Source organism: Phalacrocorax carbo, chromosome Z (assembly GCF_963921805.1).
Source record: "Phalacrocorax carbo chromosome Z, bPhaCar2.1, whole genome shotgun sequence".
In the NCBI taxonomy this organism is placed as follows: Eukaryota; Metazoa; Chordata; class Aves; order Suliformes; family Phalacrocoracidae; genus Phalacrocorax; species Phalacrocorax carbo.
In genome coordinates, this window is record NC_087548.1 from 21389359 (window position 1) to 21417236 (window position 27878).

At 41.2% G+C, this 27878-nt stretch overlaps 1 protein-coding gene across 3 annotated transcripts in view; it reads right to left on the reverse strand.

Annotated features, from left to right (window-relative positions):
• IL6ST (interleukin 6 cytokine family signal transducer) overlaps positions 1 to 18986 on the reverse strand; it is a 35944-nt gene extending 16958 nt beyond the window's left edge. Inside the window, exons 1-7 of one of the 3 annotated variants that reach the window (XM_064439013.1) lie at positions 18832 to 18985; positions 11688 to 11768; positions 10259 to 10570; positions 8291 to 8423; positions 6811 to 6971; positions 6314 to 6465; positions 3660 to 3819 (exon numbers count right to left, since the gene is read on the reverse strand). In XM_064439013.1, the coding sequence (XP_064295083.1) occupies positions 3660 to 3819; positions 6314 to 6465; positions 6811 to 6971; positions 8291 to 8423; positions 10259 to 10570; positions 11688 to 11768; positions 18832 to 18859 (1027 nt within the window). In that variant the 5' untranslated portion in view covers positions 18860 to 18985. Of the gene's footprint in view, positions 1 to 3659; positions 3820 to 3924; positions 4001 to 6313; positions 6466 to 6810; positions 6972 to 8290; positions 8424 to 10258; positions 10571 to 11687; positions 11769 to 18831 lie in introns of those variants that run through there. The other 2 variants (XM_064439016.1, XM_064439015.1) reach the window with 2 other exon arrangements.
• Positions 18987 to 27878: the final 8892 nt, after the last annotated feature.

Genomic DNA, 27878 nt, shown 5'->3' on the forward strand with positions numbered 1-27878 from the left:
GGAAGAACAGATCCCCTATTGGGTATCAAGCACACAACCAGAAGGTCCATCCATTAGCTCCATATGGGGTAGGATCAGCATAAGCCAGAAACAAAGGCAATCTTGCAGGCTATCAAAAGTAGAAATTAAATGGAAACAGGACCAAACTAGAGTAGTTTCACCCCTCACAACCTCAGAATTGGAAGAGATGAGTTTCTTACTGATAATAACCAAGTTCCTGGAAAAACAAGATATAAAATCCCCACATTGTTTAATTCCCTTTAAAGTCAGAAATCAGCAAGTGATTCCTAATGCTGCTGGTAGTGATGAGTCAGAAGGAAACCAAACAAGATTTTAAAATCAAATCCCTTTGAGGGTGACTTACTAATTCTAGAATACCCAGAAATCACAGTACATATTATTGTAATTACACAGCTAACAGTGCAGCAAACGTGGTCTGCAGTATATAAAGACCCTTAGCTACAGTCAGTATTTGGAGGTACAAAGTAGATGATTCCTGATACGGACTAGGTAGTAAAACAATTGCTAAAAGAGTTCAAGATTGCTGGAATGCTTGCATTACTCTTCAGCATCATAGTTGTGCATTTGTGCCTTTGCATTTAAGGATTCTGTGGAAACTTTCCTCGATAGTTACAGTGGTTAACACTTGGAAACACAACACTTGGATAAAACCATATGGAAATACAGAAGTATACCTTCCTGAATATAGTAGCGTTAAACACACCTGTGTCTTTGTAGCTTACCACTGAGACAAACACCAAATCTTTTGAATACAGAAGGCAAGCAGATATGGAATCTTCTGGGATATGGGTCTAACAGTTTTAGACAAAGCACAATGCTTCAGACTTAGTTTTATAATTTGATTGAGGGCGATAATGGTATAAGTAACTTAAGTATCAGGTGTCTGCTTGTTTCATTTAAGCTTTGCAATAGGCAACTGTACAGTAAAAAAAAACAAACCAACAAATAAAATTTTGGTGCAGGTTTTGACAAAATTGCAACCTGAAGTCCCTTGTCTGAGCCCAACTTGGTAGAAAAGGATCAGGGAACTACAGACCTCATGAGCTCCCTTCCAATTTAAGTTATCCCAGTACCTTACAAATTGGCAAATGTATCTAAGCATTTGCTAGATGTGACCATACCTCTGAAGTTGTCTGTAAGCAAATTCAGAATAGGAAATTATTTTACTCTCAACTTATTGCTATAATAGCAAAAATGCTAACTAATCAGCAAGCAATGCAGAAGTGTGACTGTCCTGTTTTCATTAGGAAGGGTAGCTACAACAGTTTGTTAAAATGCTGTTCTACCAGCAGAAAACAGACTGTATTTACATTTGCAGCATATCACAACTAATGGCACAGGTATTCCTCCACAACCTTACTGCACACTGAAATCAGTTCATTTTTACCTTCAGCAAGAAGCAAGACACTAATGTATGGTGTTTTGGCACCAAGAGAGGTTCAGATTCAAGAAGATACCAGTTAGCACCTCTTAATTATCCATTAAAAGGTGTTAAAATAGTTCCAGTTCAGTCTAAGCACACTGTTCGGATCAATAGCAAAAGGAAAGTAGACCACAGTAAGGTAAGTTATATATCAAAGCCTGGTGCTTTTATTTGTAGTGCAAATTAAAAGGCCAAATGCATATATCTAGATAGCATTTGCATATACACTGCATGTATTTTTGTTCTGTTAATGGAAAAATGTAAGAATAGACTGTTTGAGACTGGGATTTTTCATACTGCAACAGATACATGGGCATGATGTTAGTGTCAGTGTTTCAATAATTACTGCTCAGTTATTTTTGTGCAACTTTATTTTGTATAAGTTCACAGTTGCTAAGTCATGAAATGCTGCAAAACAAAACAGCCAAGCAAAAAAAAAAAAAAATCAGTAACAGAAAACACTAAACTCACTCAACTAACGATTTTGGTACAACCCAGTAGCAGAAGGCAGTCTCTGCACTTAAACTTGCAGGACAGCCTCTCTGGTGGGAAAATACTGCAATGACTTCCATGAGCTGTGAAGTACATTAAATACATTAAATTCATAACACAGTGAGCTGTAGTTACTTTAATACCACAGTGCATTTCAAGCAATGCATGTGTTCGTGAGCAACTGGAAGCAATCAATAAGGTTAAAAAACATGCTGTGGAATACAGTGGACACAGATCTTAGAAGACACTGAGTGCAGTAACAGTCTCAGTGCCACTGTCCTGAAGGAATATAAGTAAAACCAGGGCAACAGAACACACCTGCAGAGCACACAGTTCAAAGGAGACAATGTCATAACAGCTGACTGGAGCATCACAAGGCATTGAAAGGCCAGACAAGTTGATGAGCTGGTTATAGTGTGAACAGATTTGGCACGTGGCAGCAACTTTGCAATGCTGAGGATTTGTTCCACAAAGCAGTGAAGGTTGACAGTTGTCTGAGGCTCTTATGCAGTTTTTCTCCAGGGCTGTGAACTTAAAGCTTTAACCTAGTGGTTTGCTATATTTTGTGTATCTTAGGTAGTAATTGGTTTATACTTTGAAGTTGTATATATCCTACTTGCAAAGTCCTTTTGTGCAAGACTAAACATGATCCAAATACTGTCCCAAAGAGTTAGTGATGCTGGTAAGTTTTCCTCATTAAATCGTGATAGCAGCAATTCAGTGTTCACTCCTACTGCAAAGGGACAAGGTATTGCAAGTCCAGATCTACAAGACAACTCCAGTGATTACATCATCAAGATGGGAAATTTTAATTTCCCTTTAATCAGAAAAAGTTATTTTTCTGATTAAATATAGCCAAAATAAAACCATTATCCACACAGATTCAATCTTGCTTAAAGTTGGTGGTTTACAGGTGGCACTCTCTTTCTTGCACCTCCCACAGTGGGAATCATACCAGTGATGAGCAGCAAGGCTCTTCATTACTCTGTGTAGAATACTGTAAACAAGTGGGTACAAGACAGTGCAGAGGGAGCTGTAAGTGACTCTGACAAGCAAGAAAGTGTTGTAGATGCAGAATACCTTGGGAAAAGTTAAGAGTAAACCAGAGTGTTTTCTTTAGATGCTTTGGTGCATAATGTGCACATGGGAAGCGTAGCATTTCATATCATCACTTTACTAAGTTTGTAAGTAAGTAAGTTTGTAAAGAAGTCTATATGCCCTATATGTCTCAAATCTTTTTTCATATTTACTGATGCTTTTTCACCTATGAATTTATCTAATGGTCTCCTGAAGACCAAGTTGTTAATAAATTAAAGCAGCCAGTCTACCAAAAATACCCCAAACTTTGACACAGAATAGTTCGTTACAGAGGATAACCTTCAGAACAACAGAAAAAAGCCAAACCACAAACCCAAGCACAAAGCCTACATCTCTTCTAAAAGACTTGGAATATATAACTTTCTGTGAAGGCGGCTTTCTTCCCTACCTGCCATTTTAGCTGTTTTAAGGCAGCATGTTTAGACTAGCTTTACGGGAAGCTATTCTCATGTTCCTTGGAATGCATGGGTCAAGTTGGTCAGTACTTAAAGTAACTCAGGAAAGCCTTGTTGCATGCATAATCAAACAGCTCCAGTGAGGATATACACTTTCAGCTGGCTATTGCCGAATTGCTGAGCACTCACACATTTTGCCAGTCAGTGACCTACTTTCATATATTACTTACTGTCTTCAGTGGTGACCCCAGTTTTCTCTTCACTCCAGTCACTCCAGTAGCCCACTCCATCTTCCTTCATGCAACGAATTGAAAAGACGTACTCTGTGTAGGGTCTGAGCCCTTGAACACTGAACGAAGTTCTTGGTGAAGCTGTATCTTCAGGAGGAACCTGTAAATAGAAGAAAGATTTTTAGAAGCACTGACTGAAAATTGTAAAGCCAAGTTCTGTACTAGTACACCTCCCATCCAAGAGGGCTCCCCACCACGTACATACCCAATAGCAACAACATAGTTCTTCTGCCCTCTGATTTCACAAAGCTTCAATTCTCAACCATGCCTTGGTGAGGGATCATAGTTGTGTGTATTTACCAGCTATAATAAAATACATACACTATTTCAGGACATTATCTCATATTCTGTTTTCTTTAGTTTACGTCTACCTCTCCTTCCTTCCCACGTAACTCCTCTAATTACTGCTGATCTGTAATATCTCGCCTCATATTTCAGAATCTTCCTAGGTTACCTGCTTGATTGACTGCAAAATACCTGTGCTAGAAGCCTCCTATAAAGCTAGAGAATCCAGGATCATTGCTTCCACTGACACAGAACATTGTTTCTTAACTGACATTGGAAATAATTTGTTTTAGAGTAGTTTATAATTTTGCTGATAAATGAGTTTCATATGCTCTTTCCTTTACCTTAGATTAGCAATTGAATGCCGGAAAATATTCTTACTGCATGTATACAGAAACAGATGCATGATGTAGATAATAGATACATATAGGTACACAAACACACTGTCTCCATCACATGCTATTCCACTTGCAATTAAGAGGTTCTTATAGTAAGCAACCATGCAAGAGGAATGACTACAGATTAAACACACATGCAGGGCACTCAAGGCATTAATCCTGAGTGCAAGGAATTGTCAGGGTACTCAATTTCTACCATGGCTAAGCAAGTTCAGTTGGTTCAAAAGTTACTGTTTCGATGGTCTTGTGCACATATTAAAAGGGCAAGACAAGTTAAAAGGCCTTAATAGGACAATGTATCAACAGATCTGGAGCTGCAGAATAAGCAGAGCTGGACAGTGGTCTTCAGAACATCAATACAGTGACCTTAATAAGCAATCTCTGCATCTAAAACTTCAAAAGCTCCTCCAAAGGAAAGCACTACATTAGTCATAAGCAGCTGTGTTATTCAACCTGCTTCAAGCATTGTATTTTGCCAAGCCAGAAGCAGTCTTCCTTCCAACAAGTCATGGTATTCAGAATACTTTTGGGCCTCTGTACTGAAACAAAAGATGGGAAGATCTTGATGAAAAGAGTGTTTCTGGAATATTGCTGCTCTGAGAGAAGGCTTAAAGAAAGACAAAACTGAGCAGCTATTGAAAATATGTCCATAGACTGATGAAGAAAAAACCCAACAACTCTTGATGATGTGAACATATTATACTGCATTACAGTTAAGGCATCTTCCTTACTCTTTTCCAGTTCTTTGACTGCATGAGGCTTAAGGTATGCATGCAGGACAACCATACTGTATAGAACCATAAAACTATTTAGGTTGGTGAACCTAACACTGCCAAGTCCACCACTAAACCATGTTCCCAGCACCCATCTACACGTCTTTTAAATACCTCCTGGGATGGTAATTCAACCACTTTTCTGGAAAGCCTGGTCCAATGCTTGACAGCCCTTTTGATGAAGAAATTTTTCCTAATGTCCAGTCTAAACCTTCCCTGGTGCAACTTGAGGCCATTTCCTCTTGTTCTATCACTTGTTACTTTGGAGAAGAGACTAACATCCACCTCATTACAACCTCCTTTCAGGTAGTTGCAGAGAGCGATAAGGTCTCCCCTCACCCTCCTTTTCTCCAGATGAAACAACCCCAGTTCCCTCAGCTGCTCCTCATCAGACTTGTTCTCCAGACCCTTCATCAGCTTCGTTGCCCTTCTCTGGACATGCTCCAGCAACTCAATGTCCTTCTTGTAGTGAGGGACCCAAAACTGAACACATTATTCAACATGCAGCCTCACCAGTGCTGGGTACAGGGGCACAATCACTTTGCTGCTCCTGCTGGCCACACTATTCCTGATAGAAGCCAGGATGCTGTTGCCCTTCTTGGCCACTTGGCCACACTGCTGGCTCATGTTCAGGGGCTGTCAATCAAGATTCCCACGGTCCTTTCTGCCAGGCAGCTCTCTGGCCACTCTTCCCCAAGTCTGTAGTGTTGCATGGGGTTGTTGTGACCCAAGTGCAGGTACAGCAAGTTCAAAAAAGCATCCCAGCACCGTACAGTGTTTGACCAAGCTTTAAATGCCATTTAAAGATCAATAGTTTTGCATGTGCATGGGAAGAAAGTCCCTTAATGTTCTAGATGTTGCATGTATGGAACAAAAATTCAAAAGAAACATACTGCAACATGATGGGGATGACAGCAGAGAATTCCACAAAGATACAAGGTCACTGTACTCTAGTTTGTGTCAAAAAACCTCCCTAGGTCACAGCCTTCATGAACAGGCCCGATAAACTACTTTGGGAGGCCACATAAGGCCTAAGGATAAACTAAATTCTCTGAGCTGCAGCAGTGATGGAGCTTCTGCAGTTTGACAAATGCCTGTGTTGCAGCAGAATAGTGACAAGGGACATTAATCGTATTACCTGCATCCAGTTTGTGTCACCAATGATCCTATAGCGAATATTGAATTTCAGCTTCATTACAGCTGCTGAAATCCGGTTCTCCCAGGAAAGCTTCAGAACAGTAGGTAGTATTCCTGAGTTGACTGATAAGTTGTGTGGAGACAGAGGTTTAACTAGAAGAGAAGAAGTTAGAGTCAGTTCTACAGCTGAATTTTATCATGCCTCTAGCAGTTGGTACACTATGCTGTAATACTACCATGAAAGCCTTTCACAAGCTCACATAGCTGCTACTTCAAACTAGTTTCTAAAGCAGACTACTCAACAAGAACTTGCTGTCTGAATTGTGATCAAATCTCTCACCTTCCCCACCCTTTGTCCAGCACAGTTCATGTTCTACTAAACAGTATTTTGCCAGTGTTAATTTTTAGAGTAAAGAAACATTAACAAACCAATTCAGCAATATGCACACAAGCAGCAGTTACATACTACTAAAGCTTTATTAAGAGGCATATAGTTACCAATCTCAATAGGATCAAGAACAAGAGGATCAGATTCAGCCTTTCCAAGAGCATTTGATGCTTCTACCCAGACCTCCAGGTTAACAAAGAACTGAACATCAGTAATCGTACAAGAATTGTTTACATCTTTTGGTATACAGTCAGGAAAGTTCTCTTGTGGCCTAAATAAAAGGAAAAACAAGGTATAAAGCAGTAAGTTTGGTTTCCTTTAGAGAATTGTTCTAAGTACATTAGAGTGATCAATCAGTTTAGCTTATAAGTTTGCCTCTGGCATTATCTTTGTAAACAGACAGATGGGAAGAAAAGATGAAGAGATTAGAATGGCTTGTTCAGCCAGAAATGCATGACTGTGTTAGAACAGAAACTAGAATATAATACCTTAAAGTCATGTATCTTCAAAAGCACAAACCTGACAGGTTAAAAAAGGATCAAGAACTGATACTAGCCATATTGCTTTTGATTAAACGTAGCTAGAAGCATATTAATGCATTAAAAGATGTGGTCAGTATTACCTGCATGCCCTTCAAGAGTACAGTGCTAGAGCTGAAACACATCATCATTTCTGTTCACCACCTTCTGCCACACTAACAGCAAATAGTTCTAGGGGCATCAGGAGATTTGCAAAGCAGTAGTTTTCTATCTATCCATACTTTCTACTACACTTGTTATCAAAACACTTTAGCAGAATGGGGTAGATGGAAAGCTGTAGTTAGTCATTCCTGTTTCCAGACCAGAGCAAAAATTCTGTCTGCTCCATTTTAAACTACAAGAGATCATTTGAAGAGTTTGAAGAACAATTAATTTGCTTTCACAGGAGAAATACTTGTGCTGAAGCTTTCATGTTAGGATTAATTGTGGACAAACATAATTCTGAGTTCTTAGGACGTACAGAGTAGACAATACTTCTACAAAATCCAGTCACTAGGTTGGTTTCTCTACTTAGAAACATAGAATGGTTGAGTTGGAAGTGACCTTTAAAGGTCATCTAGTCTGACCCTCCTGCAATGAGCAGGGACATCTACCTGTTTAGAATGGGACAGCACAGTCACTAGAGAAAAATGTAAAGTATATAATTGGGTCCAGCCACCTAATTATTAGAATCATAGAATGTCCTGAGCTGGAAAGTACCCACAAGGATCATCAAGACCAACTCAGTTCCCTGCACAGGACAACCCCAAACTCACACCATTAGGTGAATATATTCAAGCCACACTAATCATGTATTTGAAGAATGGAAACATAAGCAATAGCTGTTACTCCAGAACAAGTGCAGCAACAAAATTTCAAGCCGGACTTAGAATGACTCTAAATGTGAACTTCTTTAACTCTTCCTTAACTCTGTCTTAATAGACTGCAATGCTTCAGAAAACTAGATTTAAGTTAAGAACTATTCCAAAGTATCAATGAATTTCAAGGAAGTTTAGTTTAGCCTACAAATATTCTTCAAAATTATTTATATATTCTATAGGCGACTACTTACCATCTGTATTTCAACCTAAAGTGAGTGTCCAGGAACGTATGCCTTCCAGGGTTCCAGGTACAATTCATAGGATATATAAGTTCTGACACCTGATGCACAATGCAGCTTAAATTCTTGGGTTTCTCTGGGGGCACTGTACAGAAAAAGTTATTGGTAATTAATCTATATACACATTTCAATCCAGTAAGAATCATGTTAAGTGTCCCATTAGAACGATTTCAGTGAACGTCAGAAATTCAGAGTCAGATTTTTTTCTAAAGGAGGGGGTAAAAAGTGCTAGATGCCATCCAGCAACAGAAGTCAAGAAGCTTAATCAGCTACTCTGAGAAACAGTAGACTGTATAAGGAACAAGCACCTGACAGTAAGGAACAGCACAGAAGATTCCTCATTCTTTGAGGCAGAAAACATGATACCAACCATCTCTCATCTAAATCTATTTTAATTCACACAGAAAAAAATGATAATGAGCACTACGGCTGGATTGGCATATGCTGACTTTGCCAATAACCTGAGCTCTAAGGCAACTGTAACAGGTCTATTCTCCCCCACCTGGGCTACGGAGGAAGATGCTATAGCTCTGAACATCTAAAAGATTTGATTCGGTACCTTCATCAATGCACTTTAGCAGGGTGTAAGAAACTTCTTCCGAGTGCAGCTGAGCTATTTTTTTTCCTTCTTAAATTGAAATCATAGCATGCAAAGAGTCTGTTTCTAGCTTTTAGAATAACACTATGTGCAAGAGTATAATGTACTTGAATAATCTTATCTCTTTTCAAGGAGAATGCTACTTTCAACAAACTACCTTATGAAGCTTACAGATTTGTCCCTGAATGGTTGTATTCTTCTTAAACCCATTCTTATTCTCATTTACAGAATTTTTCTTTAATCAACAGTATGAAAATTCAGTAGCTTTAAATACAAATGCATCTCAAGATTCATGTGTGAATTACAACTGTAAAATGTTATCTGTACTGTCATTCAGTTTATCATCTTCGGATATTGTATTTGTCCTCATCTTTCCATATATTTTGCTTGTCACATCTTTTCTGGTAAGAAATTTACTCCTCAGAAGTTGAAATAGAAAACGTTGTTTCTTTGTGAAAGCATTTTGTAACTCATACTAGAACAAATTAGTTCGAACTGTGAACTCAAACCAGCCTTTTGTACAGGCCATGCAAAAACTGCTATACCTTTTGCCAGCACTAGGAGGCAACATAATTCATCAGCTATTCATACTCCGCTATTAAGGACACTTCAAGACTTTTTATAAATGGTCCACCAACTAATTAAGAAGCAGTATATTAGGTTACTCATATTACTTTCTCAAGAACTCCCTGCTGTCTCAAAGAGCACTTGCTCAGAACTAGGTAAGTGCTACTATGCTTGAACAAGGAAAGTTTATAATTAGAAGTATTTTCTTGTGTACAGAGGTAGAGTAATCCAAATCATATGGCCCATCCTTAAGGCAGTTCAGGTTAGCTTTAGCGATACAGATGGACTAAATACTTCTCAGTCCATTAATGAAGAAAACATTAATTTCACAGTGTTATTATGAAAGCAGGACATACGACCGTATTGTATTTTCTTGAACACTGAAGCAGAAGCAAGTAGTAAGGAAAAGTTTATTTCCTAGGATCTATTTCAGTTAAATTCACATCATCTTTCTGTAATTGAAATCTTCCTGCTTCAACATTTTTCTGTTGTTTTCTGTTGCTATGTTTTCCTCCTATTTCAACACTGAAATCTCCAGAGTATTTTCAGTTTTTTAGCAATCTTTTCTCTGTGCATATTTACCAGCTTTGGTAGCATTTAATTTGACAATGTTTCTATACAATTATCCATGAACTGAGGGAATGGAAGTAAGTGTCTCAAAACGTGCATACTTTCTACTGTTTGCATTCTCTTCCCCATTTCACAGAAGCAATTTTCTTAAGAACAGAATAAAAGGCAAGAAAAATGGTACTTACAGCCTATTGTAACTGTAATTCCATAAATGTTCTGCTCAATCTGTCCATCTGCTAAAATGTTGCATGTCAGAGGAGTAGCTAGTGAAGAAGTGTCATTAAATGTGACACTGGAAACTGTTCTGTTTATTTCATGATACTGCTCTTTAGGTACCACTCTATTTTTAATTTTCCAGATAATTTGATTAGCATAGATATTGCCAAAGTCAAGACAACTCTCATTCAAAATGCATAATGCTGTGAAGTTAGAACCAAGGGCCAATACAGGAGACTCCGGGATAATGTGACCACATGACTGTACGAGTCCACCTGAAACTAAAAAGAATTACATCTTTATTAAAAACTACAGAGCATTCCATAATCAATATTGCTGATGCAACACTAGTGTAATGTTAAAAATATTACATGTGTCTAAGCAGGAAATAAATTAGTTACTTGACAGTTATAAAACTCAAATGCATTAGTGGACCACCAAGCAGATTTAAGGGGCAAAACCAGTGTAGTGTTTCCTAGGTTTTGCAAAAGCATTTTACCAAGCAAGAAAAGCTCTACTAATAAACATGGGCCTTTGGAGAGAGGGGAGAGTCAAGGACTGAATGTTTAGTATGTATTGAAGGAGGAAGGTAATACACTTGAGTTCTCCTTGGCATTAAAAAGATATTTTCTGTTCATAAAGTTTACAAAAAATTGGGATAAGTGTGCACCTTTGTTGTGGTAGACTTGTTTTAGAAGAATCACATGCAAACAGTTAAATACTTGAGTTGTCCATTTCAAAAACTTCAGTGTATATACTACAAGCATATTTGGGAATTACAGCAGACTCTGCACATTTGATAATACTCTTTTTACAAAGGAATTTCAACACAACAATGAAATTGTGACTATTGTTAGAGAAGCACATGAAGAGAAGTGTTGAGTTTTAAAGATGAAATGGGTGACTGAAATACTACCTTAAATTAACTACTATATTAAACACCTTGAGGATGATCATTTGCTACACAATAGCAGTGGCCCACGGCTCTAACTTGATCACAGAGCCTACTACACTAGCCCACTGGTAGTTTATTGCTTTAACAGCTTCTAGTCTGACCACGGCATGCTTTCATTTAGATACCATTTGGCATATGGGAAATTAAACTTCAGTTTGCTACAGTGACTAGCTCCAGTGATGTCAGTGGAACCAAAGAAACCTTTCACTGATCAAAGTCGCTCTTCGCTATCTCCATAAACAGATGAGCAATGAATAGAAGCAGAAGTGAGTATTGGTTTAACATGCATTATTTTACCATAGTATCAAAAGCATAAGCTAGGTCTCTCTAACCAAATACACCTTGCTTTCTGCCCCCACCCCACAGCTATCTAGACAGAAAGCAAGTATGCGCTTCAAGCACCCAATCATACAAATCTCGTGTTTGAGACACAGAAGTCTTACCTTCAAGAGAGTAAATATTCAAGAGCAGACAGAAGCCATGGGCCACCCAGTTCCACCCAGAAAACATGCTGCATGGAATTCCTGTAACAGAGAAAGATTTTTAAAAATTTAAACTGTAACTTTTTATCACTGTCAAATTCAGATTTGACACATTTACTGCACATTTACTTTCCTGAAAGTCTTAGTATCTTCTCATTCTAGAGGAAGAATGGGCATATTGCTTCCATTTTAATCACTTGCTATAACAAAATCCAATGTCTACTTAAGACAACTGATGCAGTTTAAAGCCTCTTGAGCTACAAATTTAAGAAATTTATCACCTTAAGGTTTTCATGTCATATGTGGAAACAAACATCACTGGTGGATGTAGGAGGTTCAGTTAGAATAGAGAGCGTAACACTGTGGCTGAGGTTTTAAAACAAGAGCCATATTAATTTGATTATCGTTACCATACTAACCTAGCTTTCAAAGGCACTGATATAAATGCTTTGCACAAGGTTCAAAACCACTTACCACACCACCATGTGTCTCATTCACAAGTGACTTAAAATACGTTTTAGAATTATGAAGGACAATGCTTCAATATCAAGAACTGTTCATCACTATAGAAAAAGCATTAACTAATTCTTCAAAACTTTACAAGGGACTTTGTAATTCTTCAAAAGTTGGAAAGTTTTTTTTACATCTTATGTTCTTTCTTTCTGTATGGCAGTAGAGCTCACTCGTACTCCATTTTGACAATTCTACAGAACAGTTTGGGGAAACTGAAGCATTCAGAGAGCAGCTTCCATTCCAGTTGTTTTGAAACCATAAAGTCTCTTCTGGATTTCTCAACTTGCAGTTATAAAGCAGCCCTGAATTACTAAAAGCAAGTGACCATTTTCTGCTAAGCATATGAACTATGTTTTTCGTTACATTTATGCATCTTTATAGGAATAGGTAGATTGGCTTATTCAAATAGGGCATTTATTCTACAACCTGATTTCTAGAAGCAAACTTCATACTGTTCTTATAGCTTGAAGCTAAGCATAGAATTTCTAGGTTTACTAAGATTTGAGATGAGATTGCCTGTAGCAACCCTACTTCTGAAGTTTTATTTTCACTGACCAGGTAAAACTTCTTTAGAAACTGGTATTCTGAGCTTTACCTCTATAAAAGGCAACTCACCAAGAATTTTAAAGGAATTCCACAGTATTCCCTAGAAAGGAAAATTTAAAAGCTACATTTGCTACTATCAGAAGGAAAAGAAACGGCAATTTATGACAGGATATACTCCTTTGCTTTGATAGCATGTAGTTAATAATAATTACAGAAAGAAATGAGGCATTTCATACAGATAAATAAAACCAGACAAGGCATTTAAGCACTGTAGTTTGGTATCGATACATCACAATCTCACTCCTTAAGCATCAACATATCTACGCTTTTTTTAAACAAATCAATCTAAACAGCATAACGTAAAGAAAATCTCTCTTCACACTAATTAGAAACCAACAACTAAACGGAAACCAACCTCAAACCTTTACACCAATCTTTGTAGGGCTCACCAATGTAGGTGTGTTTCAGTTAGGACTAAAATAATAGCCATCAGAATCACTCAGCAGTATCTTTATTTGCATCTACACTTGTGAGTTCATTACTCAAAACCCACCAAGATTTCCTATACAGAAATTTTACACTAGAAATATTGCTGATTAGAAGACTTGACAGTTTTGTTAACAAGCATTTATACCTGTCACTAAAGGTTGGTTTGTTTTTTTTTTAACTAAATAAGACTTATAATCAGACTGTAGCTGCACGAGTTGAATATCAAAAAGCGATTAATTTTTTCTATGTTACACTCAAGTAGTCTCACTGGGCTGGGTATGAAAACCATTATACAGTTTTAAGGGCAATATGTCTTTAGATATTTCTTTCATAGTAAGAGAACGAAACCAATTTATTTTTGCTTATTATGGATGCGAAGTCTTCCAATATCTCAAAAATAAGGTTTCTACCCACCCATGCCTTTATGCATTTTAAAATCCCAGTTGGTTTCACAAATTTTAATAGATTTACATGGTGGATACAGCCAAACTCAGATGAGTATTCTCTTTTGATTTAGGTCTTCAGACACTGAATAAAACCAGCACACAGGAATCTATTTTGGTGTACTGACTTACTGCAACATGAACACCACTTGCTACCTAGAGCTTGTTGTGTTCTATTAAGGATAGACCTTACGATTTGTTGTTTTAAGACAGACTCATTTAAAGCTATTTAAGTTGAACAATTTGAGTTGCAGAAGATCTGAAACTCATGAGAACCCTGAGTGCAACTACAAGCGAGGTGGAAAGAAGCAGCAGCTCCACTTCCCTGCTAATTGCCAAAAAGCTGCAGAACAGCAGCAGCTCCCACACTGAAGATGAAAAAGTGAAGCAGATGTAAAAAGGCAAAGAGGCAAGTTTTTTAAACAATGTTCAATGTAGCATTTCTCTTCCACTTGGTATCATGATTGGTGCCACACTGGAATAATAGTAGTGTCAGCTAAGGTAAGTATTACATCATTACAAAGTTATGGGTTTTCTTTTTGGTAATTATTTATTCCAGGTGAAATGATATTTCCACAAAACTACTTTATAAGTGCTGTGTTAAAATCATATTAAGTATGGCTCAGGTTAAGAAAAAAAAATTACTGTAAAGCACCTGAAGAAACATGAAAGTCAACACTTAAAAAGCAATAACCAACTCAAAAGTAAACAAAAATACTGGATTATCACATATTTTGCTATAAAGGATAATGTTTTTTTGTAAGAAACAGAATGAGTTCATCCTTTTAAATAAAGGCCATGTCTATAATCTACTCTCTTCCAGACTTGGAATACAACATTTCAGTTGTTCTGAGCAGATTCATTTACACTTGGAAATCTCTACTACTTTGTGCCCTGGAAATTTTAGTATCTGTTTTGAGGAAGAAAGAAACCCTCAGCAGTTTATAGTACTTATTCCACCAGACTAAGCTCCCAAAAAGCAAGAGAACTGAGGCTTATGCTCCATCACCTGCAACAGAAAGTTAAGTGGAATACCACTCACCTACAGTGTCAAGATCATGCTACAGTTCAACATATATTTGGTTTTAGACTGTACTGATGTATTTTACTTTTCCCCTTGCTGATCAATGCAGTTTGAAGAAGACTTAACATATACAACTCCAAACCCACAAAGGGGCTATTGCAATTCCTTCTAATGTGTGTTGTTTTTTAAAATATTAGTCTCTCTAGCTTTTACAAACCCGGATCTTAACTGAAATTTAGTTCTGAAGGAAAGAACCAGAATTACACTAGGCACTTCTATCCATCTTGCCAAGATGAAAGCTATAAAAACCAATACATAGTGGAGTTTATAACCAACAAAACAAGGAGCCACAATTCAGATTAGAGTGAGGAACATACTTCTACGGAAGCCAGTGGTTTCTAATATGAGCATATGAAAATGCTCAGGTGCAGAAACCCTGCATACAAGATATATCAAAACTTTAAAACGTAGTGCCATCATTCAAAAGAAATGCTGCTAAACACCAATTGTTCACCATCAAGTACTTCAAGTCAGGCTAAGTTCCAAGTCCAGACAACAGAAAACTCAATAGTTTCAGCGATTATGTAGCACAGCCCAAAGGCTTCTGTTTTAGAGTAGTGTAGTGTATTAGGCATCTAAGGTGAAAGTTCAACCTGATGCTGCACTAACACTGAACCAGTTTATTGGATCATCAGCTTTTTTTTTAAAAAACAAAGCCAAACCAACATTTTATCCATACTGTGTAGTTGTTGTAGACCACAAAGTGAAGAGAAACAGGAGACAGACAAAGAAACTGATGTTAGAAGTTTGTCAGGTTACGTTCATAGTTAAGTCTGCCATAGTGGCAAAGGATCAAAGTCCGTCAAAATACTATACAGTAAAAACAACACGGTCAATTTAGAACTGCTGCTAGTGACAGTCCTTAACTCAGAGAACATAAGTTATCTTAAAAAGGAAAAAAGACCTGTTAAAATGCTGCGATTACTTCAGTAAAGACAGACATATGAAACTAATATGCCATGAGATCACCTTATTTAATCTCTAAATCATATGGCACTTCTATTATTCTTCATATCCTGCTATCATTTTGAAAGGAAAGCACTAAGTCTTTATGCCTGAACCTTAAACTGATACATGGGCAGTGTCCTATGAAAAGCTAACAACAAACCTAAAGTCAAGCTTGTTATGCACAAAGCAGCAACAGCATTGAGTTTTATGACTAACCTGTGAAGAACAGTTTTTGAAGAAATGCCAGGCGTTCATGCTAAACAGATATCATTACTTATGCTGAGGAGAGAGAGAAGCCTTACAAATCCATATTATATCATAAATCATGAAAACAACCCCAAAATGAATGCATGTCATATGATGACTTTTCACCTCTCCATTTCAGACAGGTGACAGTTACGGCCCAAATGACATACCAATGGCAATTTCAGTTTAAGAGTCTTTAGCCAATGTGATCTCGCCAGCAAAGCCCGCTTGCAAGTCAGGAAGTATAGATAACACCACAATCATCACAGGAAGGTGTTAAGCTTCAGCTCATCATCCTGCCAATCACAAAAGCCCAAAGGTTGCTGGCAAATGGATTTCCAGAAATTCCTCAAAAAATTTAGAGCTAAACTTACAGCTTCAAGTAATGATCTCTCACAAAGGATCCACATAGCTCAGGCAGACAGAGCAAGGAACCAGAACGTAAGAGATACTGCCCATAGCTACTGCCTGAGGTTTCATAACAAGCCAGGTAGTACTTAAAGACCATCTAAAAGCTATCCTCAAGGAATTTTGATTACCCAAGCTGTAAATGCTTTCTAATTAGGAGTATTTAATCTGGTAGCTTCCTTCCTCCAAGCTTATTTCCTTCTTGGAAATATTTGAGACTCAAAAAACCCCAAACACCTCTGAGAATCACTGGAAAATCTTACATAACATTCTACACACAGAATATTCTGAAATTTTTTCATATTTAGAATATCTACAAACAAATGATCTACCCCCTTCATCAAATAGCTAAGTCATTTCTCTCATTACTCATTTTTTGCTTCTAGAAGGCGGCTTCTCCCTACCTCTAGAGTTCTAATATAGCACTCAGAACAAAAAACCCATATAAAGGGGCACAGATTAAAATGACTGAAACACCTCATCAGAGACACCAGATATGTGCTTGCAAGAATTAAAGTTGTTCTTCCTGGTACCTTCTTAAACTGCACATCACTTTCTCTGAAATATTTAAGATTTTTTTTTTCTTTGCAGCTAGTGGGTAGCTTTAGTCTGAAAAGCTAATCACTATACAAAAGAATGTCTTAGCATTCTTTGTTCTCATCTTGAAGTCAAACCTTCAAGACTGACAACCACCAATGCTGGTTCTATAATTTAGAAAGTTCTTGCTAATACAAGAATCATTCTAAAAAACTAATGGCCGAGAGGTTTATTTATTTTAATACAACTGTGCTAGCGTTAATCCTCCAGAGAAGCAGCATGGGAGACACTGTATCTCCATTTTGTGCATGGACTTAGAAATGTGCATGTATCTTCTCTCCCCTCCCTCCGTAGAAAAAAAGTGTATATAGGCTTTACTTGAAAAGATCACATGTAAACAAGATCCAAATGTTTATTTTTAATGCTTAACTTCTCAAAAGTAATTTTCATCATCCTCTCCTACTTTCCTATTCTTATACAGCAACACATAGCTTAAAGGTTTAAGTTCAAAAATCACATGCTTTCAACACATTCCTTCTATGTATCATTATTCATCTGAAAGTAACAGTATTTCATAAGAAAAGCAGAAATTTTATGTTCTATAAAGGAAAAGAACGTGAAAGAAAAAAGCCCATAGCTCCCAAAAGTATCCACCCTCCTCAGCCTGGGGACCTCCCCCCCTTTTTTTCCCCCTTCTCAGAGACAGGAGAGGTCACTAATGACAAAACTATAACCCCGCATAATTCTATTACCAAGTTTCTCCTTCAGAAATGCCTCAGAACTAACAAGCACCCACCAGCTGGCAATCACCTAGTCAGCCTAAAACAAGGATGAAAACTGAGACTGGGATTTATTCTCCTCTGCACTGCCAGCATACTTGGCAGACAGCTTTCCTTTGTGTCTCAGTTTCATCATCTCCAAGATGAAAATAGTGACACCATTTTTCTTTAGAAAAAGCGTCAGACACCCACAGCATGGGTGACTGGAGCTCGGGAGCACACTGGAAATTAGCAAATGGCCCAGGCTGCTCACTGTACTCGCTTCCCCCCCCAATTCCTCCGGTAGTTGGACCAGGTGTAAAACAAAGTGTGCCTTTCTTTCAAGGCCAGCGGTTTCCTACGTTCTGGTCTACAAGCAACAAGAACAGGCCACTTCTGGTAAAAGCAACAAAACGCAGCGCTTTTCAATAAGAAGGCGCCTACCACTAATAAGGCCAAGCTTATCAAGAGATTTGAAAGAGGTTGAAAGACACGAGACCGGTGAGGGTCGCAACACCTTTATTAGTTACGGCTGTCAGCATTAGCAACCACCACACGGTAGAAAAGCCCGGATTTCTCCGGCCTTACCGCCGCGCCAGCATCAGGAGCGGGAAGGGCTGCGGACAGGGCTCCCCAGCAGCTGCCACTGGGCAACCGGCGGGCGAAGGGCCCCGACCGCCCGCCCCTAGGCCCCCATACAGCGGAGGCCCCGCCGCCGCCGGGCCGGCTACGCCAGCGGCCGCCGAGGGGAAGCGAGAGGCCGCGGCGGGGAGCGCCCGGCGGCACCCGCACCCCCTCGCAGCCCGCCGGGCCCGGGAAGGCGGCGGCCAGACGCCCCCGCCGCCGGGCGGAAGGCGAGGAGGGATCGGCTCGGGAAGCGGGCGGCGCAGGGCTGCCGGGCTGTCCTCCCCCCGCACCGCGCCTCCCAGTCAGACCTGGCCGAGCGCCCACCCGTCCGCCGCAGCGTCCCCGCCCGCGGCGTACGGCCCGGTCAGCCGAGCCCGGCAGAGAAAAACGGGCCAAGGCGGCCCCGCCGGCGGCGGCCGCCCCCCGGGGAGAGCGGGGCGCGGAGGCGACAAGGGTCTTGAGTGGGAGCCGGGCAGAAGAGAACCGCCCACAACCGCGGCCCTTACCTGGCGCTGCCGCCTCCGGGCGCCCCATGCTGCGCCGACACCCCCTAAATAACGGCTCTGCCGCCCCGCGCCATCGCGCCACCGTCCCGCACGAGCGGCCCCACGCCCGGTCACACTCCCACCGCCACCACCCCCCCTGCCGCGCCCTTCCCTCCGCCACTCGCGCCGCCATTGGCGCGCGGGGGCCGTGACGTCGCCGGGGGGGGTGGAAGGTGGAGCTTCCCGTAACGCGCCGGCCCGTGCCAGGATCCTGGGTGCGAGGGGCGCGCGCGGCCGGAGGGGGGCGGGAAGGGCGGCGGTGCCTGAGGGGGGGCGGCGGTGCCTGAGGGGGGGCGGCCGCCCCCGCCATCAGCCCGCCGCCCCGCGCGCCCCCCCTTTCCCCTCGGAGAAATGCTCCCCGCAGGGTTTTCCCGTCAAGGTGCGTCTCAGGGTGTGCAAGGACAGGCGAGGGGCCGGAGAGCCCCGCTGCCCGGGGCGGGAGCGCGGGCATCTCTGTCGCCCGCTGCCGCTCTTACTTGTGCGGTGGGCGGCAGCCGCGGGACCCCTGGCTGAGGCGAGCCGGCTCCTGCCCGGGCCGCCGCCGGCGAGGCCCCTGGAAGCTTCTCCTGGCCCTCAGGCGGCCGGGCCTACGCTGCCGGCGCGGCGGGGCTGTCCACCCGGGCAGGCCTGAGGAGAGAGCCGCCTTCCCAGCGTTTTGCAAGGCTCCCCTGGGAGCACGGCCGGCTGTAAAAATACTGTTATCACCAGCAGCAGTGTTGGCAAATCGCTGTTATCGACAGCAGTCCCTGGAAAAGGTGTTTATGGAAGGCTGGGTTGCTAGGAAATGGTCCTCAATATAGATTGTTCGTGTGATCGGGATCGAGTGAGGCCTCTGGGTTCTCTCGATGGTTATCGTGGTACTTTTCTTTATCCAGTAACCCTGAAAAATGACTTTTGTAAATGGGACACAGGCATGTGCTCTAAGATGGCGTCTTCATTCCAGATGAATTTTTCCAGTATGTGAGTGAGAAGGAACACATTTCAGTGCCACATCCACAAACTTCTACTGTGCTTAGTGTCAAAATAAGATATTTCTAGTCAGGAAAGTACCAGACATCACTGCTGCATGTCCAGGTTGCTTCCTGCCATCTGCTTTAGGCTTTTGCCCGTTTACTTTGGGGTCAAGTGGGATATGAACTATATTATATTTTTAGTTACATCTTTTGAAGAATAGGCAGATTGGCTAGATAAATCAGGCATCTAGTCCAATATCGTCTTTTAGACACTGGCTGACATGATCTGCTAATGAGAAGAGATTAAGAACTTCGGAGTGGGGAAAAACAGTGTGGAAGATGATCTCTTTCTCACGTGTTTAGTACCAGTCTCTGGTTTACTTTCACAGATGGCTTAATATCCCCAACAAAAATATTGTTGTTGCAAACTTTGAGAATGCTGTGTATTTTATACATAACAGAGTAAAGCTGGATGGTCACTCCAGAGGTCATTCATTTCCTCTGCTTCCTCAAGACAAAATCAGCTATACTTAAATAATTTCTATAGGTATTTATCTAACCGGTGGATTAAATTTATTACTTCATGTGCCTACTCACAGCTGACGCTCTTCTGGCAGCCTTAGATGCTCTTAGTGTTGTTGTTTCTCCCATTGTTGGTCTCTACACTTAATAGACCCAGTCCTTTCCCTCTTCTCTTACAGGGTTTTTGGTGTTCTAACCTTTCTTAATGTATCACGACAACTGACATCTTCAGTTTCAGTTTTTTCATTTTGAAAGGAGTACTTCTCTATTGCAGCTTATCACTTTTGCTTTCTCTTCAGATTATGGATGCTGTGATAGTGCTTATGTTGATGTAGGCTTACAGTTTGAGAATCATGTATGGTTGGTAGATTTCCAGTCTGTATGGATATCCCTGCTTCATTACCCTCAAAAAAATCAGTGTTTGGCAACAAAAGGTTAATTGCAGGAAGGCTTCAACTAGAGGGACCACAAAAATAATGTGTTGTTTGGGTTTTTTTTCCTCTTGTTTTAGCATATATTCTGTGTCCTGTAAGATCACTGGAGTTCTGCTGCTAGACAGACATTCCAGTAGTAGGCGCTCAATTGCCCCCCCTCCCCCCAGCCGACAGAAAGCGCTTGTGACATTCTCATTCTGAAAGCTGATAGCCTGAAGCGATTCCTGGTTTATTGCCAGGACTTGTAGAACAACACCCCCTCCCTTCAAAGCCAATCCTGTCTCAGGCCTTGCTTATATATGACATGTATTGTAACTCTTCAAATAAGCAAGAGCTCTTGTGTTTCACAGCCTAATTATAGACTCAATGTAAAGCTATTTCAACATAGCTGAATTTGCACAAAATAACGAAACAATTTGTTTGCAATTGTACTTAATTTTTTTGTATTGGCACAAAGTATCATTAATATAGTAACAATTTAGTTTCTGTATTCAGTATCGGTGATCTTTTTTTCTAAGATGATTGGCTTTCCGAGAGATTTTTTGTAGGTTTGGAAAGTGATGATAGCATTGCTTGCCTATATACCTTATCTCCCCTTCAGAACTTTTTGTAAGCTCTAGGTGCATGGAAAGATACCTCAGAAGTACAAAGGGATAGCCTATGGGTAAACCAAGTCCCATTTCTCTATGGTATCAGTCAGTGGGCACAAGTCATTCCTGTATTTTCCACCAGCCCTAACTGCAACAGTGACATGAATGGTGGGGTGACCTGAAGACAGTTGTAATAGCCCTTGTTGATTACCTAGTTGATCTTGTGGATCATGTTAGTCCAGTAATTTTCAGTCAGGGTTGCTGTTTGTCTTGCCTTATGCTACTCAGAGGAAATAATTTGACATCACTGTTGCAAATGGAAATGGAATTAAATGTGGCAGGGTATATTTTTCTTAAATGATCACCACGTACCCCAAATGTGGTTTGTATTAATCTTTTCCTCCTTTCGCAGGCAGGACTGAATGTTTTGGGCAGTTAATGCTACGTCACTGAGTGGGTTGAGTTTTGTTTTTATTCTTACGAAACCTAGGGTTTTAATCTGATGGAGGATTGTTCATGTTGCAGTGATTTCTAGTTCTGTGTCAGCATCTTCTCTAGTAATAAATGCTTCATTTTGAGTCTTGTTGGTTGTCCTGGGTTTGGCTGGGATAGAGTTGTCTTTCTTCATAGTAGCTAGCATGGGGCTATGTTTTGGATTTGTACTAAAACCAGTGTTAATGTGGAGATGTTTTAGTTGTTGGTAAGTAGTGCTTACACTAGTCAAGGGCTTTTTCAGCTCCCCATGCTCTGCCGGCTGTACAAGAAGCTGGGAGGGGACACAGCTGGGACAGATGACCCCAACCAACCAGAGGGATATTCCATACCATGTGACATCATGCTTAGCATATAAAGCTGGGGGAAGAAGAAGGAAAGGGGGGACATTCAGAGTGATGGGATTTGTCTTCCCAAGTAACCGTTACGTGTGACTGAGCCCTGCTTTCCTGGAGATGGCTGAACAACTGCCTGCCCATGGGAAGTAGTGAAGGAATTCCTTGTTTTGCTTTGCTTCCGCGCACAGCTTTTGCTTTACCTATTAAACTGTCTTTATCTCAACCCGTGAGTTTTCTCACTTTTACTCTTCTGATTCTCTCCCCCATACCACTGGATGGGATTGAGCGAGTGGCTGCATGGGGCTTGGTTGCTGACTGGGGCTAAACTATATCTTTGGTGAAGGTGAAACTCAGATGCGGTCACAAACACTGGGCCAAAACATCTGCTGGCGTTAACAACATGGTCAGTGGGAGCTGTAAATGCTTAACATTCTCGCAAGGGGTCTTGTAGCCTTGAGTATAAAATAAATTCTCTGGACTGTGGCCTTTTAAAATACACAGACTGTACTTTCAATAATACACCAAAAATCTGACTGCTTGTACAACATCATTAGAGATTTTCTGGTGCAAGCAGGTAAAAACAAGTTAATGGCATTACGGCCATTATTTGATAGAATCAGGACATTTGGGATCCCAGGTAAAGAAAACAATGAAGCCCTTTGAGCAAATTGTGAAGTGCCTTTTCTGCACGTGGACGATTTCCTGAAAGACTCTCTAGTTTGATTTACTGCATTGTATTCTTCCCTACTGATACACATTATACTGCTGTATACTGTACTGTACATGCAGTGTAGTACTAATATATAGGTAATATAAATGCCAGTAGTTTAAAGTTTGAAATACCCAGAGAAATTAAAAATTCTGGCCACATTTTTAAAATGTTCCCGCAAACCAGCATTTTAATCTGCACATTGGATTAAGCATTATATGGAATAAGTTAGTCTATTGAATTCAGTGACTATATGAGGCAAGAATAAAAGGAAGTTAATTGTCAGGAATTGGAAGGTCTTTGAGGTGAATTATCTATCTGCTCATTTACACTGCAATTTCTCTTCCAACACAGCACTCAGATCAGGGCTATATAGGACATTTCCAAGCTCCCATGATCCACAGCTAGTGTATAAGTAGGTGGAGCATGTCTTCACACCCTCTGGTTTTTCAGCTCCAGGAAGAAGAGCATAGCCTGGGATTATGGAGATGGGCAGTAACACTTGAAAAACATTCAGTGATTGGCAAAGTTTTCTGGGTAGGTTCTTGACTGTGGGAGCAGAGATATTTTTAGAGATGTTGTTAGAGATTGCCTTGGAACAAGCTTGTACCACTCTTCATGGATCATTTCAGCAGTTTTGTAAAAAGTTGTGACAAAGTCTGCGGACAATGCAAAATCTACTGAATCCTACATCCTGGACAGATGTGCCACAGAGAAGAAAAGATCTTTCTGGAATGTATTGTTATCTTGGTATAAGGGCATGTAGCATCCTGCAGATTCATCAGAGGTGTGATAAAATTCCTCAGTCCTGGATGCATGTGGTTTTGTTGGAGATGGGTTGCTGTCAGAACAGGGATTTTGGGAAGGATTTTCAAAGTCATGGCAAGCTGAACAAGACCCTTTAATGGCAATGTTCTAACCCATGACATGTCAAAGGCATTTTCTGTGAGGTGGCTGAATCAGTGTATGGAACTATTCATCTGGGAGGTTCAGTGACACATTCAAACCTCTTGCTGAAGTGATGATGTTGTCTCAGCCTGTATCACTGTCCTGAACTTGAACGTACAAATATGGGTGTTCAGTGCCCTTACACTCAAAATAGATCTCCATGCTCTGACATCCTTTAACAATAAGAAGTCACCTTTTTTTTTTCCCCAAGGATGGAGAGGACTAGTCCTTTGGCCTGGGTGGCCAGAAGAGTAGCAGAATTTTTTGATGTAGCCATAGTTTTGTAGGTCGTGAAGTTGTGGTAAATTTTTTGTTGTCATTCTCAGGAAGAGGAATAGCAACATTATGACAAGGGCATGTGGAATAGGAGGATCGGTTATAGCCCAGTGAAAAATAATCACATAATCACAGAATGGTAGGGGTTGGAAGGGACCTCTGGAGATCATCTTATCCAACCCCCCTGACTGAGCAGGAACACCTAGAGCAGGGGGCACAGGAACGCATCCGGGTGGGTTTTGAATGTCTCCAGGGAAGGAGACTCCACAGCCTCCCTGGGCAGCCTGTGCCACTGCTCTGGCACCCTCACAGCAAAGAAGATTTTTCTCATGTTTAGCTGGAACTTCCTGTGTTCCAGCTTGTGCCCATTGCCCCTTGTCCTGTCATTGGGCACTATTGAAAAGAGTCTGGCCCCATCATCCTGACACCCACCCTTTAGATATTTATAGGTATTGATGAGATCCCGCCTCCATCTTCTCTTCTCCAGGCTGAACAAACCCAAGTCTCTCAGCCTTTCCTCATAAGGCAGATGCTCCAGTCCCCTGATCATCTTCGTAGCTCTCCGCTGGTCTTAGTCCAGCAGTTTCCTGTCCTTCTTAAACTGGGGGCCCAAAACTGGACACAGCACTCCAAATGTGGTCTCACTAGGGCAGAGTAGAGGGGGAGGATAACCTCCCTCAACCTGCTGGCCACCTTCCTTTTTATGCAGCCCAGGATACTGCTGTCCTTCTTGGCCACAAGGACACAGTGCTGGCTCATGGTCAGCTTGTTGTCCACCAGCACTCCCAGGTCCTTCTCAACAGAGCTGCTTTCCAGCAGGTCAACTCCCAACCTGTACCGGTAGACGGGGTTGTTCGTCCCCAGGTGCAGGACCTTGCACTTTCTCTTGTTGAATTTGTGAGGTTCCCCTTGGCCCAGGTCTCCAGCCTGTCCAGATCTCGCTGGATGGCAGCACAGCCTTCTGGTGTATCAGCCACTCCTTCCAGTTTGATATCACCAGCGAACTTCCTGAGGTTACACTATCCCATCATCCAGGTCATTGATGAAGACTGGAGTGGCATTTGCTTTCCTCCAGTCCTCAGGCACCTCTCCTGTCCTCCATGACCTTTCAAAGATGATGGGGAATGGCTCAGCCAGAACATCCACCAGTTACTTCAGCACTCACAGGTGCATCACTTCGGGGCCCATGGATTTGAGTGGATCCAGTTTGCCTAGGTGATCTCTGAGCCAATCCTCCTCAATCAATGGGAAGTCTTCCTTTCTCCAGATTTTTTCTTTCTCTCCTGGGGGCTGAGATGCCTGAGGGCCAGCCTTAGTAGTAAAGACCGAGGCGAAGAAGGCAGTCAGTAACTCTGCTTTCTCTGCATCGTGCATTGCCAGGGCCCCTTCCTTGTTCAGCAGTGGGCCCACTGTATCCCCAGACTTCCTTTTACTGCTGATGTATTTAAAGAAGCCCTTCTTGTTATCTTTGACATCCCTTGCCAGATTTAATTCCAAGTGCGCCTTGGCATTCCTTGTCATATCTCTGCATACCCGGGCAACATTCCTATACTGCTCCCAAGTGGCCAGTCCCTTTTTCTACATACTATGAACCTCGAATAATGGCACATCTGAGAGTGGAACAGAACCTACCAATCTGCTTGTTTTTCTAGGTTGGAAGTTGTACAGCTAATGTCATTTTAGACCTAGGCTGGAAGCTTTGACTGATGGAACATATTGCTAGGTCATGTTTTTTCCCAAAAGAGATTGGGCAGGACAATCAGAAAAAAAGGGTTCTGACCTTCACTATGGGAACAAGGCAAAAGTGAAAACAGAAAAATGAAAAGGCTTCTAAATCAAAGAAAACAAATATGAAATGTCAGAAGATAAAATAAAAATACTGTAAAGGATGAAATTAATCAAACACAGAAAATTCTTAAGTTAGAATGAGTAATACAGTGAAATTGCAGTTCACTGCAAGGAAGTGCTGATTCAGAGTGGTAGCTAAGATGAGCTGAAGGTGTCAGGACATTCTGCAGTCACTTATGCCACATGCCTGAGCTGCCCATGAATTTCATATGATTTTGGCAGCTGCTAGAGCTAAAAAGCCTTTGGAGTGATTCTGCTTATAGAGCCCAAAGTGTAGACGTGTCCTTGGACAAATGCTTAAGGCAGAACTCTTGGGCAGTGGATGAGAAGACCCAACTAGGAGTAGCAGAAGGAGATTAAAAAGGAGCCGATGTCCTCAGAATGAGTGGGTCTGTCTTTCCTACTTGGCCACAAAGACTTCCATGACTAGTATGGCCAATAACAAGTTTGCCAGAAGATGCCAGAAATTACCTTAATTGCCAAGGTAATCTAGTATTTGACAAAATAAGGTCATGTGTGAAAAAAGGCTGAGCTGAGACTGAATATGGGCTGATAGAAGCGATACTGGCAATAGAAGAAGGCATTCTGAAAACGCAAGGCCCATGGTTCAGTCTCCTTTGTTAGAGGATGTATATTCACGGCCATCTGTGTTATATAGATGTAGCTGCGGATTCCTTTCTTAAAACAAACAGATAAGTGGCACTTTCTGTTCTCTCCAGTGTGCAAGGGAACAGTCCTAGCCAGACAAATTGAGGCTGGCCATGGTTATTCTGGCCTTCTTTGTGTTTTGGACAGGCTGTTATGCTGTTCCAGTTACTGGAGACCAAAATCACGTGACATGCCTCTTCAGGTTGTATGATAATTGGCTTACAAGGCACAGAATTTCAATCACAGCTCATGTTCTTGGTCCTCAATTGCAGAGCATAGCAGAGACAGTACAGGGGGTGCCTGACTCCAGGCTCCACACTGTGACTGCACCATTGCACAGTGGAGCTCTCCATACTAAGGCTAAAACTTGCCTGTGTGAGGACTGGTCTTAGGCAGTGGAATGACTCTAAAGAGCATGAGCTATCGCTGACCTCTTCATCCTTCCTGTAAGTGTAAGGTACCCTTCTTAATTTATATAGTGAAAACAGGATCACAGAACAATACAACATTAAAAAAATTGCTGTAAGTTAAAACAGTGAGGTACCAGCTGGCACATTCTTGTGCAGAAAGAGAAGCTGTATAAACAAACAACAACTTCGTGCTTTAAGTTGTGGTGTTTCATAACTGCTAGTCATGCTGTCTAATATTAAAAGTACTGAGTGGGGTGGTTGTGGTATAAGAAACTGCAGTAGAAAATAGTTCAGCTTGACTTTCTGTAACAGCCATAAATTTGCTGCTTGTGAGTTCACACATGGAGGTGACACCCAGCTTCTGGAGACCTATTCTGTTGTAGCATGCTGTGTTTGAATTAAGCTGTTGTTACGGTTGGAAACATTGGCTTTCTGATACTACGTCTTGTGACTTCTCAGTATAGGATGGTAGAGACTTATTGAAGAAGCAGTGTATATAGAGCTTACAGGGAGGAAGTCTGCTGCAGGCAAACTACTGACAAATCCTTCTTGGTATTTTTCCACGCTATACCTACTGCTAGACAGAAATCAATAGAGTGAGATACCACTTGATTTCCAGGAAGAGAGCTATCAGCAATGATATATAGTTAATCGCCTTAAAGTGACACATTTTAAAAAGGGATCTTGACAGCTTTGTGCTTGAACTTTTCTGCCTGAGCTGTTACAAAACACAAAAGGCTGGAGCCTGTTTCTACAAGTAAAGGCTGTGGGGCTCATGGGGAAGTACATTCTCATCAGTAAAACTGAAGCCAAGTTCTCTATTAGAGAGCGCCTTATTCA